The sequence below is a fragment of the Chiroxiphia lanceolata genome, chromosome 13 (assembly GCF_009829145.1).
Source record: "Chiroxiphia lanceolata isolate bChiLan1 chromosome 13, bChiLan1.pri, whole genome shotgun sequence".
NCBI classification, from domain to species: domain Eukaryota; kingdom Metazoa; phylum Chordata; class Aves; order Passeriformes; family Pipridae; genus Chiroxiphia; species Chiroxiphia lanceolata.
The window spans coordinates 19,347,080-19,361,499 of NC_045649.1; the positions used below are offsets into that span (position 1 = coordinate 19,347,080).

At 52.4% G+C, this 14,420-nt stretch overlaps 1 protein-coding gene across 1 annotated transcript in view; it reads right to left on the reverse strand.

Moving 5' to 3' along the window:
- The window catches only part of WTIP (WT1 interacting protein), an 85,308-nt gene extending 71,451 nt beyond the window's left edge, over positions 1 to 13,857 (reverse strand). The window contains exon 1 of the mRNA XM_032701103.1: positions 12,211 to 13,857. Coding sequence (XP_032556994.1) covers positions 12,211 to 13,618 — 1,408 coding nt within the window. The 5' untranslated portion in view covers positions 13,619 to 13,857. The remainder of the gene's footprint in view (positions 1 to 12,210) is intronic.
- Between the last annotated feature and the right edge of the window lie 563 nt (positions 13,858 to 14,420).

The following is a 14,420-nucleotide window of genomic DNA, read 5'->3' on the forward strand; positions in this document are numbered from 1 at the left end:
TATGGTCTGGCACTCCAGAGTCATTCCATCCCACGTGGAATTGCCCCATTGCTCTAGGGCAGTGTGGGATTTGGTGAATGAATTGCCACATCTCTGCTCTGCCAGAAACTACTGCAAGGGGCAAACCTTGCCTGTGCTGCATTCAAAGCTCCAAGCCCAAACCAGCCGTGGATTTGATTTCTCTTCTCTCTCTGAACTGGGCAGTGACCTGTTTCCAGGTGTTGCTTGTGCCCTGCACCACTCTTCAAGACTGGCAACACTTTCCAGCACAGTCACTCTCACCAACCTCACACAGCAATGTCTCCCTCAAAACTAACATACAGAAGGGCTGGGAGATTCTCTGTGTGGACCAAGCAAAACAACCAGCTTTTTTCTAATTGTTTGTAAGCCAGCATCTGAGACCAGCACCTGATGGCTGCCAAAAGTTCATTAAAAAACCATAAGTTGTCATTAGTTTCTTGGGAAAAAAAACCCCAAAAGGCAACCAAAGGAAGCAACTGGCAACAATACTGAGAGCCCCCAGCACCTCCTGAGCACACCCAGGGTCAGGGTGATCTCTGCAACCACCTGCAGGGCAGTGGGAACAGGGGGCACCTGCACCACCTGTGTCTGTGCCTGTCCTCCGCTCTGTGCACCCTCTTCAGGTTTAGGTCTGGATACCTGTAAGGACTTCTGTTCTGGGCAGAAGACAAAAGGAGAAAAGCAGAGGATGCACAACTTCACTTTGGGACACATCCTCTATCCCAACACATGCATCTTCCACCCATCTCCTGTGAGCAGAGCAACTTGGGAACTCTGTGCTAAGAACTGACTTGGTACAAGCTGAAAAGGTCAGCAGGACAGAGCATCACAGCCCTCTTTTACAGCATTGACTCCACCTGTTCTTTGTTAGTTACATCACAATTTGCAGGAAATTGGTGCCTGTCTGTCAGATACCACATTCCCAGACAAACTGCACATCCCTTTTACAGCCCCAACCCAGAACAGTGATGACACCTGACCATTCCATGGTGGGCATGACCTGGGAGGTGCAGAGGCTGCTGGACAAGTCAGGGAGAGAAACATGGCAAGGGTAAAACACTGATGTGAATTTACTTATTCCCTGATCTCTGTGGTGTAATGAAAATAATTAGAGACGACTCCAAGAAACAAGTCATTCATGCCCTCATGACCTAAACAGGACTGTCATGAATGAGGTAGCACTGGATTTATCACGTGTTCCATCTTCTAAATAAAATTGTAATTAGTTAATGCCTTGCATGAATTTTATTTTGAGATGCCTTGAGGAGTTCTTTCCCCCTATGTCAAGGCACTAAGATCTGCACCCGAGTCATGGGGGGTTTCCAATGGAGCAAGTGCATCCCTTGCTCTGAACCACTTCACAGGGCTGCACCACAGAGGTCCAGCCCTGCTCTAGCCAGGAAGAGGTACAACAAGCCAACACACTTTCCAAGACAACTGGCTACTGACCTACACCTCAAAAAATTACATGCTTATTTCTCAAACCAGCTCAAAATTTGGACTCTAACACACTTGATTGGTGTGCAGATCTGGTTTCCATTGAGTGTTTAGATCTGGGAAACATGGCTTTGATTAAAAGTGGGCAACCCCCCAACTGCAGAGAATTTTCACATAACTGCCTGGCAAAAAAAAAAAAAAAAGAAAAAAAAAAAAAGAAAAGAAAAGAAAATAGAGCTGCAACAGTTATTACCATTCATCAGAACTTCTGCCTTGTTCCCTGAGGAATTGCCTGTTTCCCCCACGTACACCTGAGAACTGGGATGCTCAAGGTTAACAGCATGGCAACTGCCACAACACAGAGAAACACTGAGACAGCAATATTTTACCAATTACAGCTCTTTCCACTGCCTGCTACACACAGTTGTTTTGCCTTAGCTGATGCTGGGCTCCAGTACCTTTTGCTTCTATCTTTTTTTTTAAATAAAACAAAACAACAACAATTAATCAACATTCTTAACTTAGTTACAGCGAGATGGAAAGAAGAGTGACAGGTGAGACAGTCCCACAGACTGTGGGTCTAATCCTGCTACATTTCATATGGATGACAAGAACAGACAAGGCAGGAGCCAGCAGCACATGGTCAGGTTAGCACACTTTTGAGCAGGGGAAACCATGGATAAGTGACAGAATTTATCCACTATCCCCTTGCTCAGAACCATTCCAGGGACTATTTTGCAATCATTCAACATTTGGCCCAAACAAATGGATTTAGCAGGAATTTCACACACAAAAAAAGACAGAAAACCAAGGTCCTACTCTAATGCTACTGAAGGCAACTCCACAAGGGCAGGCAAGCAGAGCCAAGCCACAGCAGCAGAGCCCTCTCAATTCGGCCAGGTCCAGGCTTGATTTATCACATTTATTAACAAAGTCACACTTCTCCCTGCTTTGGTAGAAACACCTCTCTACCAAAGGTTTCCAATCAACCACGCCCTGCACACACGCTGCAGTTCGCACTTGCTAAAGACACACAGAAAGGAACCTCAAATTACCTGCTAATTTAAGTTTGGGACACTTGTGAACAGCTGCCTGACCTCGCGTTTCCAGTCCAACAACCCCTGACCCCAGAGGGAGCCGTGCTCAGTTCTGGCCTTTCCCGACGCGCCCCGAGCCCCCCGGGCCGGCAGTGCCAGCACAGAAGGAACGCTGAGGGACACGGAGGAAGAGCAGCAGGACCACCCAACCTCCAGCCCAGGAGCTTCACTCTGGGATCCCAGTTCCCTGCCCGCCCGGGGCGCTGCAGCACAGCACAAAGGCTTCTGCAGTGACCGCCAGAACAAAAGGGTATTTCCCAGGCCTGGGAGAGGCCACGGGCTCTCCACAGACCACAGGAAATATGATCCAAGCCAGCTGAAGCATCTAAATATGCACAACTGTCAAACTGCATTTAGGGATGGCTTTTTGTTTCTCTTTATTTTAACTTTGAAAATTTCTAATTTTTTCTCAGTGGCCACATTAAAAGGAAGAAAACATCTTGTTTTCACTTTCCAGAAGTCCCGAGGTGTCACAAGTGAAACAGTTCAACAATTAAATAAATGTTTGGATGGCCAGGAAAACATCTGAAAGTCCCTAGCAGTTCTTCCTCCATAGCCATCTACTTTTCACAAAAATTATAAACACATTTTGAACCGAAACACACCTTGTTCAGCCAAATTCTTAGAAGACCAATGTTACATACCAGGCACGACCTTTTATAACCTGTTAAATGCCTCCTTGTTGTCCATTTGATCCACTCCCTGGCTATTTCATCACAGTATGTGATATTAATATTCTTTACACTTGCACACTGCCTTCCCTGCACTTCTTCCAACATTCACAGACACCCACATCAGCCCTCACAGCTGCATTTCAGTGCTGCTGCCTGCAATTAAAGACTTTAATCATCTCCCCCAAATCCAGCCTTAAGTATTCACATTGTTACTCCAACCTAATCACATCCCCCTTTCACAGTTATTTGGTTTCCCATCCCTGACACTTGGAGGAACTCAGTTCTCTGTTGGGTACCTGAGCTCCCAAAGGCTCACCAGGAGTGCACAGGCAGTGCATGGCACCCACTGGCAGAGCCCAGCCCAGCTCAGCCCTGGTGGCAGCACCAACAAAACAGCCCAATATATCCCTTTATCCAAGCCAGGCAGGAGCTGCCACTTCCGCCCCTTCTCTCAGCAGCAGGGAGGGTCAGGGCTCACAGCTGAGGGCACTTGTCAGCACATGTGTCCCACCACAGCCTCAGCACCACAGAGGTTCAAACCCAGCTGCTTTCAGGTTCTCATGTAAAACCTGCCAAAAGGAACTTTTCCAGCATCTCAAATTTGGAAATAGGTGTCACAAGCAATAAATCCTTACCCCCAGCTGAGTGCCCCTGTGTGAGCCCTTCCATGTTTTACAGGCACAGTAGTTCTCAGCTGAGCATTAAAGGAGTGTTTGTGCTCTGGGGTGCTGGGGTTTTTTCCTTAATGACTCATAGGCCTTTTCTTAAAAGTTCGCTGGAACACATAAATGTGACATTAGAGATTTAGTAAAATTGTTCCAAAAAACAAGGAATCATGTTTCAGACAATGTGAAACACTCCAGCTGGAAGAGATACACGGCTTGCTTGGCAGTTTTCTTATGCTCCTCTGTCTCAGCACAGTAACAAGCAAGGCTACACTGACAGGGAGTTAAAGCAGCACAGTGAGGTTAATAGGAAGAGATAACACATACCACAGAATGGAACTATCTGCTCCAATGTACAAAAAAGAGGACAAAATGCACTTCCAGAGACAGCATCCACACAGGCACAGTGAAAAACTGCATAAAAATCCTGCCAAACACTACATTTATTGGTCCCTCATCAGCACATTTGCTAATTTTGTTCAGAGATGAAGGCTGGTCCTGCTCCCTAATAAGCAACAGGAATCCTGCTGCCAGCCTTGGGAGCCATCACACCCCTGGAGCACCTCCAAGCAATGCCACATCCCAGCCCCAGGTACTCTGCCCTGTCAGCACTTGAACCTTCCAGGCAGCTGAGCACAGCCCTCCAAAGAGAGCCTTTTAAAGCTCATAATAAAATTTACAGACATCCTACACATTCCTGCACTTCATCCTTTTATACTGCTTCAGTTTTGGTTTATATCACACATTCCCATCCCTGTCAGAGAGGAGGCACTTTGTCCAGGATGGGCACAGAAATCAAACACCACATTATATCCTCAGACACCGAGATTCTCCAGCCACAGAATGAGACTGTTTTGGACACAACCAATGCCAACAGCAGAACTGCTCCACTCTGACAGGCTGTGAGACAAACACAGACCTTTGGACACCAAGGGAGGGACTGTACCTCCCCTTCCCCCAGCAGGGCCCACAGGGTTCCAACACCTCCATCCCAACAGGGACAGCTGCCCAGGCACCTCCTCGGAGGGCACTGCAGGATCACACCCTCTGCCAGTGCCCAGGCTGGGTCTGGGACAAAGGGGATGCCTTTCCAACCTTGTGGGGCTCCAGGTGCTGCCAAGGACACCCCCAGACTGTGACTCTGCCAATGTGATTTGGGGTACTGTCCTGAGAGAACTTTTGGGACATGTGATGTAGGTAGGAGGTCAAGCCCAGGCCTTACCAAACATCTACATAAGTGTTCTGGTTTCAGTAAAACTCTTCGGCTTATCACTGTTGCTTTATTTCCTTTTCACTGCTGAAGAACCCTATTATACACCTGGAAATTACTTTACCAGGTTTGGGGGTTTTTTAATAATAATTTTAGCATTTTTTAGAAGTAATCAGTCTAGTATTAGCAAATTCTCTTCCTCTGAGAGTGCTTTCTAAGCATCCAATATCCACATGGTTGTAAGAGACGTTTACATCCTAATTTATTAACTGTGGATATTAAAGATTTCAGCCCAACATCTTTGCTGCTACCACAAAGCCATCAGGGGTAGCACACAAACCTGTATCATTTACACATTTTAGATGTAAAAAATGATACAACTTCAGGGATGTTTTCATTAAAAAACATCAACTTCAATCACACTGTAACAACAGCTACTTTGACAGTTACCTGTTCCTTCACAGCAGGGTCACATTTCTACTCTGCAAACTACAGTGGCCACGGAATCCATTAAACTCATTAAACTGGGATTTACTCCCAATTCACACGTCACTGTGTACAAATCTCCAGTGTGTGACTGAGCATCAAACGGGACATTTGCACACATAAATCTTTGTGGAAGATCCAGCACAGAGGAAACAACTGCCAGTAAAAGTTAAACTCTGCTGGAGAACCACTTTTTCCTTTCAGTCTGGCTTAGGGTGTCTCCCTGACCCCTCTAAGGGAGCAGAGCTGACTGGGTTGGGGCGATGGACACGGGGTGTGTTTAAAAGCCTGATGTTACTTCTGGGAATTTGAGAGCCTTTTACTTGAGGAATGCAGCACAGACCTGGCTCGGACCTTGGGACAGAGCCCTAAAAGCCAAGCAACCCAAGGAATTGCTCAGTGTTTCACACAGAGGCCTCGTGGCTCTGCAGCCACGTGGGGCACAGCACGTCCAAACCAAACTCCACAGGCTCCACTCAGCCCTTGCCAACCCTCCCTCCCCCTGGCACACTCCTGCTCGCCCAGGGATGACCTTCACTGGGGGACACTCACAGGGACATTTCCCAACCGTGAGGTAGCAGCAGAGGGTGACAAACCAGAGTTCCCACACCACGGCAGGACTTGTGCCTATGCCAGCCCTTGTATCTACAGATCCAACCCCCTGTGCTGCAAACCTCACCTGCCCTAGCAAAACACATGGCAGTTCTTTGGAAGCCACAATCCCCCCTTGCAGGCAGTGCTTTTACAACAATGCAGAGAGAGCCCAGAGTAAAAGTACAAATAAAAAAAAAAAAAAGAAACAAAAACCCACTTGCCATCAAACAATACCCCTATTCACAGTCAGTTTCCTGCAACTGAAGGTAAGAAAGCTTTCCTCCCCATTCATATAACACAGGCCTCTCTCAAGTTATAGTCACCCAAATTCCCATTTAATGTTAATTGTACACATTACACACATCCAGTACTTGTTAAAATATAAACACATACTCTGCATCTCTCCCCTTCTGTTATTACATATGACACAGTTTATCACTTCCCAACCTCAGGGAGGCTCACAAGCATGTGCATGGCTAGCAGGGACTGCAAGAACCCATCCAGGACCACTCCCACATCCTTCATAGCACATTTCATACCACAAACAATGCTATGTTGACTTGTGTTATCACACTTATTTTTTGCAGCCTCTTCTTTCCATTGAATTCTTTCTATATTCTCTCTCCTGCCTTCCTACTCCCTCCCTTTGAATGATCCTCTTTCTCTCTCACTATTTACCATTATTTCCTGGGCCCATTCAGGAGGCAGGCTCCTGGTAGCTCGAGCCATGAGGATGCTGCTGATTCACACTTACCCAGCACCCTCTCACTGCAGCTCTCCCTGCCCCTTCCCCAGTGAACACACACCTCCCTTGCCTGACCCCTTTTTTTTGAGGGCTGTCTTGCATTTTGGCTAGAAAAGCCTGACCACTCTCGACTCAGTTTCAGCAATATATCTGGGAGATCAGCAAACCCAAGCTCTGAGGTACATGGCCTGTTTGAACCCTCAGGAGACCACAGCATGGAAGTTTATTTCTATTTAGATGTTTGCCATCAAAAGCAGGTTTTTCACAGAACAGCCTCAGCTGCAAATGCTGAAGGATCTCAGCTGAGTACCAATGTTGAATTGATTTCCAGGACCAGAAAGAGAAATATAAAGTAATTCTCAGATAATAAATCTTTGCTTATTTCCAAAAACAGTATGATGTATTAACCATTATCTCTATTTTGATAGAAACAGGAAGATCTAACAGTTCTCAAAGAAAGCTTCAGGACCTCTAAGACTGAAAAGAACACTTTAACAAATCTCCCAAGTGTTCCTGTCACGCACTGCCAGCTTCCCTAAATTTCATTCAGATTTTCCGATTTCATCTCTAAGCAATGCAACTTGTAAGGACTGACCACTGTTACCTGTGTTAACTTTGATCTCACCTGCACACACAGAACAAACATGACCACACAGCTCTGAACTCATGAGCACATTGTAGGGCTCAAAAGCTGATCCAGATTTACATTGATACTATAAATGTAAAGGGCAGAGAGGGCCTGGATGGGTTCAAGGGATCTACTTCTTCCCTTCATCTACCTACCAGGCCAAAGGCTTTTCATCAGGATTTCTTGATGGTGCTCCAAAAAATGTGTGCTAGGTGGCTTTCTGGAAGACCCAGGAGCTCTCAAGAGTCAAGCCTACTTGCAAGGATAAGCATGGGCTATTGCTAGACAGAGGACTAAGAGTTAGGAACAGAAAACCAGACTTGTGTCTCATTCTGCCACATCAACCCATCCTGCTTCACTTGGTAAACCTTGCACAGGACACCAGGAAGGGGCTGGTTTTCCACAGGGTGAAGGGTTGGACAAGATGCCCAAGGAAGACAGGAAAGGTGACAGCTCTGTGACAGGACTGCTTGTTTCTCCCTGAGGAGCAGCACAGGAGGGATGAACTTGCTGTGCTCTGCACACCAGCTGTGAGAGACAGAAGGGAGGGACTGTGGGAGGGGGAGGTGGCAGCAAGGGGTGGGGAAGGCACTGAATGGGCCGAGATGGGGAAAAGCACCTTCACAAGGGCACTGGCTGCACGGGGGTGCTGAAGGACAACAGCACAGGTCTCTCTCCAGGCTTTGCACAGGCAGGAGTCCACACTCCCCCACCTCCCTGGACTCACAATGCCTCTTGCATCTTCTCTTTAGTTGAAGATAATTAAGTCACTGCTTGTGCTGGATCTCACCACCCTGACCAAGATGAGCAGACAGCCCTTGTGGGACGATGGCTGCAGCACAGCAGGGGCTGTCAGGAGCAGGTGACTGCTGCCTGCACCCCTCTGTCACTCTGCTTCCATTTCTGACAACACACAGTGGAAGTCCCAGGACACACAGAGAATCTTGTTCAAAAACAACAGCCAAATCAGCATAACTGCTCAGCACAATGACATTTCCCTGCCCGGTAGGCGACAAGCCAGGGTTACAGTCAGTCCCTCAAGGACTGCATGACTTTGATGAGCATGCCAAAATCCATCTTTTGCCTTAAACTGTTTTTTTCAACACCTAGACATCAGACTGAAGAATTCTGCAAAGTAAGTAGGATTTAGACAGCTCTTGAGCTGATGACTTTCCAACACCCACAAATGTCCTGTTGACACCTCAGGAGGAACATTCAATTTCCAGAATATTCCTGAAACAACTCTGACAATTCACCTCACCATGTATGAATGTTGAGCTGAGAACAGTTATGAAAGTGAGTGAAAGTACTTTTTTATTATGTCTCTTCTCAGCATCTACCACTAAACTAAGCACATTTACTAAACTGTCAGTGCCTTGGCAGGGGACAGACAGGGGAGTCTCAGAGAGTTGAGGATGAAGCAGTTGGGCAGGGGCTGCACGGGAGGCAGCTACAAGGGAACGAAATCTCACAGCTTTGCCCAATCCAAGTGCAGGCTGCTGCCAAAGGAAGGGTCCCAGCCTCCTGGAGCCCTCTGTCTGCACCCTCTGCCTTGGGTCAGCTCCAGCCAGCTCTTCAAGAAGGATGAACAACCATCCCTCCCTCCTTCCTTCTCTGCAGCCTTTGTTTTGTGTCAGATCAGTGGGTGCATGTGGCTGCAATGTGTTGCTGGGAGCACCTGGAAGGGCAGGGTGCTACCCCTCAGCTGTGCAACTGGGCAGAGCCCTTCCCTGACAGCACCAGCATCTTCAGTCAGGTTAAACCAGTTGCAGAAGGCCATCTTCCTTCTCTCTACCTTTGCACTGAAGCCTGTGAGGAGACAGGGAGGATGGAGGAGGTGAAGCAGTAAAGCCAAGCTCCCAGCACCAAGTACTGCTCAGAGCTCTTCATCCCAGCACGGGCAGACAGCTCTGTCAGTGCACCAGACCTGAGGGCCTGCACACTACTGGGCTCCTCCAGAGCCCCTCCAGCACTCAGACCCTCCACTTGTCCTCCATCATGTATTTATCTGTCCCAGACTATAGGTTCCTCCTGCAGCAAAGTATTGAGGTGTAGGAAAGATCCAGGGACTGCCAGCACAAGTGTGGTTAGGGGAACACTCAAACAGACCCACAACCAGACTGAAGGCAGGGTAGAACTGTTCCTTCTCCAAACGGGGCTGGCTAGTCCTGTACCCTCAATTTCAAAACAGCACACTGCTCAATTCTAGTTTTACTGGGGGCTGGAGAAGAACAACAATGATGACAGGACCCAGTATCCTCATATAAGCATTTACTCACTGAACAGTTGAGCTCATCTAATTAAGGAGCATTAAACCATCTCCTCTCTTCCCTCTACCTTGTTAGACTATTGGCTCAACAATTCTGTTCTCCACAGGCATCACAGAACACCCACGGCTGCCTTTGGAGTGTGCCAGACACCAGTGCTATAGGAGTGAAAGCGTAAGCAAAGACTTCACAGCTGTAGCCTGTGCAAGCTGCTCTACAAATCAAGGCATTTTCATTGCCTCCTTTTATTAATGTTGTTTAAGACCCTCTCAGGTAAATCTAACTAAACAGCAGACTTCTCCCCCTCCTTGTCTCTGACCCGATAGCCTGTGGTCATCCCTGCCAACCTCCTGTTCACTTGCTCAGCCAAAGCTCAGCATTCACCTACATGGATGACCTGAACCAAAAACGTGGGATCAAGTCCACCAGGATTTTTATCAAAACCTCAACAACTCACAGAAATCAACTTTCTCTTTCAAAGCACCTCAGGTTTCGGGGTTTCATCTGCTTCCAGGGTGCAAGTCACCGCAGTGCTTCTTTGTGCTGCTCCACCACATGCTCTCTAGGCACAAAGGCATAAGCTCACTGCTCATCCTACACTGGCTGCATCTCCCGAGGTTTGGAGCATGCTGCAACATGTTGCTATGGAATATACCTGCAAGCAGTGACACTTGCAAACTCTTATAAATAAGAAAACCCACCCACAACAGATTCCCCTTGGCTTTTGGAGTCCCCGATCACACACTCAGCTTTCCCAGGCCACTGGAAACACCTCCCAGAGGCTCAGGACAGATAAGATTATTCAGTGTAAGAAACAACTTATTTCTCAATCTCTCTCTGAATATCATGTCAGTTTGGAAGGTAACATTTCCTGCAGGTCGTGTGTTCCAAGCCCTCCCATCCAGCTCCTGCAATACTCAAAGTGAACCGTTCCTGCCCCTCGGGGAGGGAGGAGCACCGTGCCAGGTGCCAACACTGCAAGAGATGCAGCAATGGGTGATCATCAGCTTCTTTTGAACCCCGGACAGATGAAGGCAGGCAGTAAACACTGCACTCAGCCTCCTTTGTCTGGGCACAAAAGCTTGTAGAAATTATGCCACTGCAGTTTACAGAAGGGTTTTCCCAGTTGTGAGGGTACTGTTCACTTAGTACCTCCACCGACCGGCCCAGCTCTACCTCCCTACAAGCATCTCCCAGACAAACGCATGGAGCCCTGCAACTCCTTCCTTCCATGTACAGAACGCTAATGCCGCGCCAAAACCAAGCTGAACCTCGTGTTTAAATCAGGTAACACACGTCTCCATCTCAGGAACGCTCACGCCGCTCAGGAATCACACACGGCCAGAGAGCCTCTCCCCGCGCCCGGGCAGCACACAAAGCACGGAGATGACCATTCCCTCAAAGGCCACACACGGGGCTCGCTCATCCACAGCCCCTCACCTTCCCAGGCCTCCTCCCCCCTCCTCCCCGGGAGCTCTCATATCTCCGCTTACAGCCCTCACTCCTCGCTCAAGCAGGGAACAAACTCTCCGAGGGCTGCCCGGCTCATCCCCAGTGCCCAGTGCAGGACAAACGTGGCTCTATGCACGCTCCAGCATCAACTTTTCACGGGCATTTCTGGTCTTTGCCACACAGTGCAAAGTAAGGACAGGTGAGCTTAATCCCAACTACTGTGGTTACAAACCACGTTCACTCATTTCAAAAAGTTACTTTTCTTCCATAAAGAAGCAACAAAAATCCAGGAAATGACAAAGGGGCTGATTTATCCTCAGCAAGGACTGAGGGCTCTCCTCCAAACTGCTTTCTGATCCCAGGGATGACACGGACCCCTGACAGCCTCGTGTGCTCAGCAGACCCTGCAAGGCCTCGCGGGGCAGAAACAATGCTGGGCTCCCACAGGTGCTCTCAACTAACACAAAGATTGCATCGAACGAGGCACTAAAAATTGCTTCACCATCGTCTACAAAAGTTACCATAGACTGAGAGCATCACCACAAACACCACAAGCTCTGGGATGCTGGAGGTTTAGGGAGAAGCTTCAGCAGCCCATGAGGAAGGCAAAGGAGAGAGTCACTGTAAGCCCCTGCTGCACAAACAGCTCCTGTAACACTTCAGACAAGCCTCCCATCCGCACGTGGAAAGGAAGCATCGCACATCCTGGCAAACCGCGTTAGGAGCAGAGACGACAGAGATCACATACCAGGAACGAGCTATGGTGCAAGCATTTCTGACACCAGGCAATGTTTGTGATGACACGGGACTTCTGCAGTCACCTGGTCCAGAGCAGCCCCGGGCACCGCACACCCGCCCTGTCCGCGGCCAAAGCCCCCCGGCCCGGGCAGCCCCGCACGCCCTCCAGTCCCTCGCTCCCCCCTGCCCCACTCACCGAAGTACTCCTTCTTCATGTGCATCTCCAGCTCCTTCTCCAGCTCCAGCGTCAGCGCTTCCAGCCGCCTCTCCGCCTGGCTGGGGCCGCTCTCCCGGCACGGCGTCACCTGGTAGGGGAGCTTGAATTTGGGGGCCGAAGCGGAGCCTTTGGTCGGGCTGTAGGCGTAGGGGGGCGGCGGCTCGGGGGCGGCCGGGTGTTGCTGGTCGTGCCGCGGCGGGGACTGGGCATGGATGCGGTGGTACACGTCCAGCTCGGGCACCGCGCCGTCCTCCTGCAGGCCGGGCCCCAGCAGGGAAGAGCGGGGCGAGGGCAGCTGCAGCTCGGGGTAGGCGCTCATGGAGCCGCGGGAGCTCCGCGAGCTCTGGCTGGAGATGCTGGAGCGGGGGCTGACCACGGCGGGGGCACGACCACCCTCGGGGCCGCACAGGCTGGAGCGGGGGCTGGCCAGGGCGAGCCCGGGGCCGCCCGCCCCCTCGGGCTCGGCGCTGCCCGACGGGCCGTACCTGGAGTCCGAGTAGCTGGAGCGGGGGCTGGCGGTGCAGGAGTACTGGCTGGCAGTGCTGGAGCGGGGGCTGGCGTGGCGCTGGTCGTAGCCCATGCTGATGCCGCTGGTGCGGTTGCTGCTGGGCTTGCTGCCGCCGCCGTCGTAGCCGGTGAGGCTGGCGCGGGGGCTGGAGTGTTTGCTGGTGTCGCTGGCCGTGCTGGCGTAGCTGGAGCGGGGGCTCAGGGCGGCCCCGTCGTACTGCACCAGGCTGGCGCGGGGGCTGCCGAACTTGTCCTGCCCGGGCACCACCAGGCTGGAGCGGGGGCTGGAGAACTTCTCGTAGGACAGCGCGGCCGCGCCGCCCAGGCTGGAGCGCGGGCTGGAGAACTTGCCGTGCTCGGCGGCGGGGCCGGGCGGGGCGGCGGCCAGGCTGGCCCGGGGACTGGCCGCGCCGAACTTGCCGTCCGGGCCGCCGGGCGCCCGCCCGCCGCCCTTGGCCACGTAGCCGCCGTCGAAGGCGCTGCCCGCGGCGTAGCGATAGCCCTCGGCCGAGTAGCGCTTGCCCTTGTCGGCGAAGCCGCTGTAGCAGGGCAGCGCCACCTCGGAGCGGGTGCACAGCCCCTCCTCGCAGCACGGCTCGGCCGCGCGGCCGTTGGCGCGGAGCGGGGCGGCTTTGCCGCAGGGGGCGGCGGGGAAGCCTTCGGCGGGCGGCGGCGCGGCCGAGCCGTTCATCTTCCGGCCCCGCTGCTCCGCCGTCATGTGGGCGGCGATGACCCGCTTGGTCTCCTCCAGGTCGGGGTGCAGCGCCAGGTCCCGGCGGCCGCCCCGGCCGTACGGACCCTCCGGGCAGGGCTCGTACAGGGACAGGTCCTCCATGAACTTGGTGGCCTTCAGTGCCATGTCCTCCTCGTACTTCTCCATGCTCGGCCGGAGCCCGGCGGCCCGGGGCGGGGGAGGGCGGCGAACTCTCCGCAAAACCGCAGCCCGGAGCAGAGAAAGAAAAGGGGGGGTGAGGGGGAGGAATCCAAAAAAAATCCCTAAATCCAGCAACACAAAAACCAGCCCAAAAGAAAGCCCCCCTTCCCGCGGTCCTGGCGGGGCAGCGGCGGGACGCGGCTCCTCCTGCGGGGGCTGCGGGGCGCGGTCACCCGGGCGGCATCCCGCGCTGGGGGCTCGGAGCGGCCGGGCTGCCCGCGGAGCGCGGCCGGCGCGGTCGAGTAGCCCCTGTGTCACTTTCCAGCCTTAAATAAGTTGCCCGGTCCAGTCAATGGCGCGCTGCGCGGAGGAATTTGCGCTCGGCGGGTCCCGGCCCCCGCCGCCCCCGTTGTCCGCCCCGCGGCGGGGCCGCGGCCCGCCCGCACCCCCGGGCGGGGGGGAAGGCGGCGGCCGGCCCGGAGGGGCTCCGCGGCGCGGCGAGCGGGGCGCGGGGCGCGGCGAGCCAGGGACTCCTTTGTGTGGGGCAGGAATGCGAGGAAGGAGACTGGGCGCTGCGTCCCGCTGGAATGTAGTTAATGCCGGAGCCAAACAATGATTTTCCCCGAGTCAGGCAGGGAGAGGCGGCCGCGGCGCTGCTCGGCGGCGGGGTCGGCAGCTCCCTCCTCGGCTGGGCTGGCCGAGCCCGGCCCGGGCGGTGCCGCTGCCCCGGCGGGGCTGTCACCGCACCCCGCTCCCGGGGAACCCGCGCTCGGGGCGCCCCGTCGGGAGCGCTCGGGGGTCCTCGCCC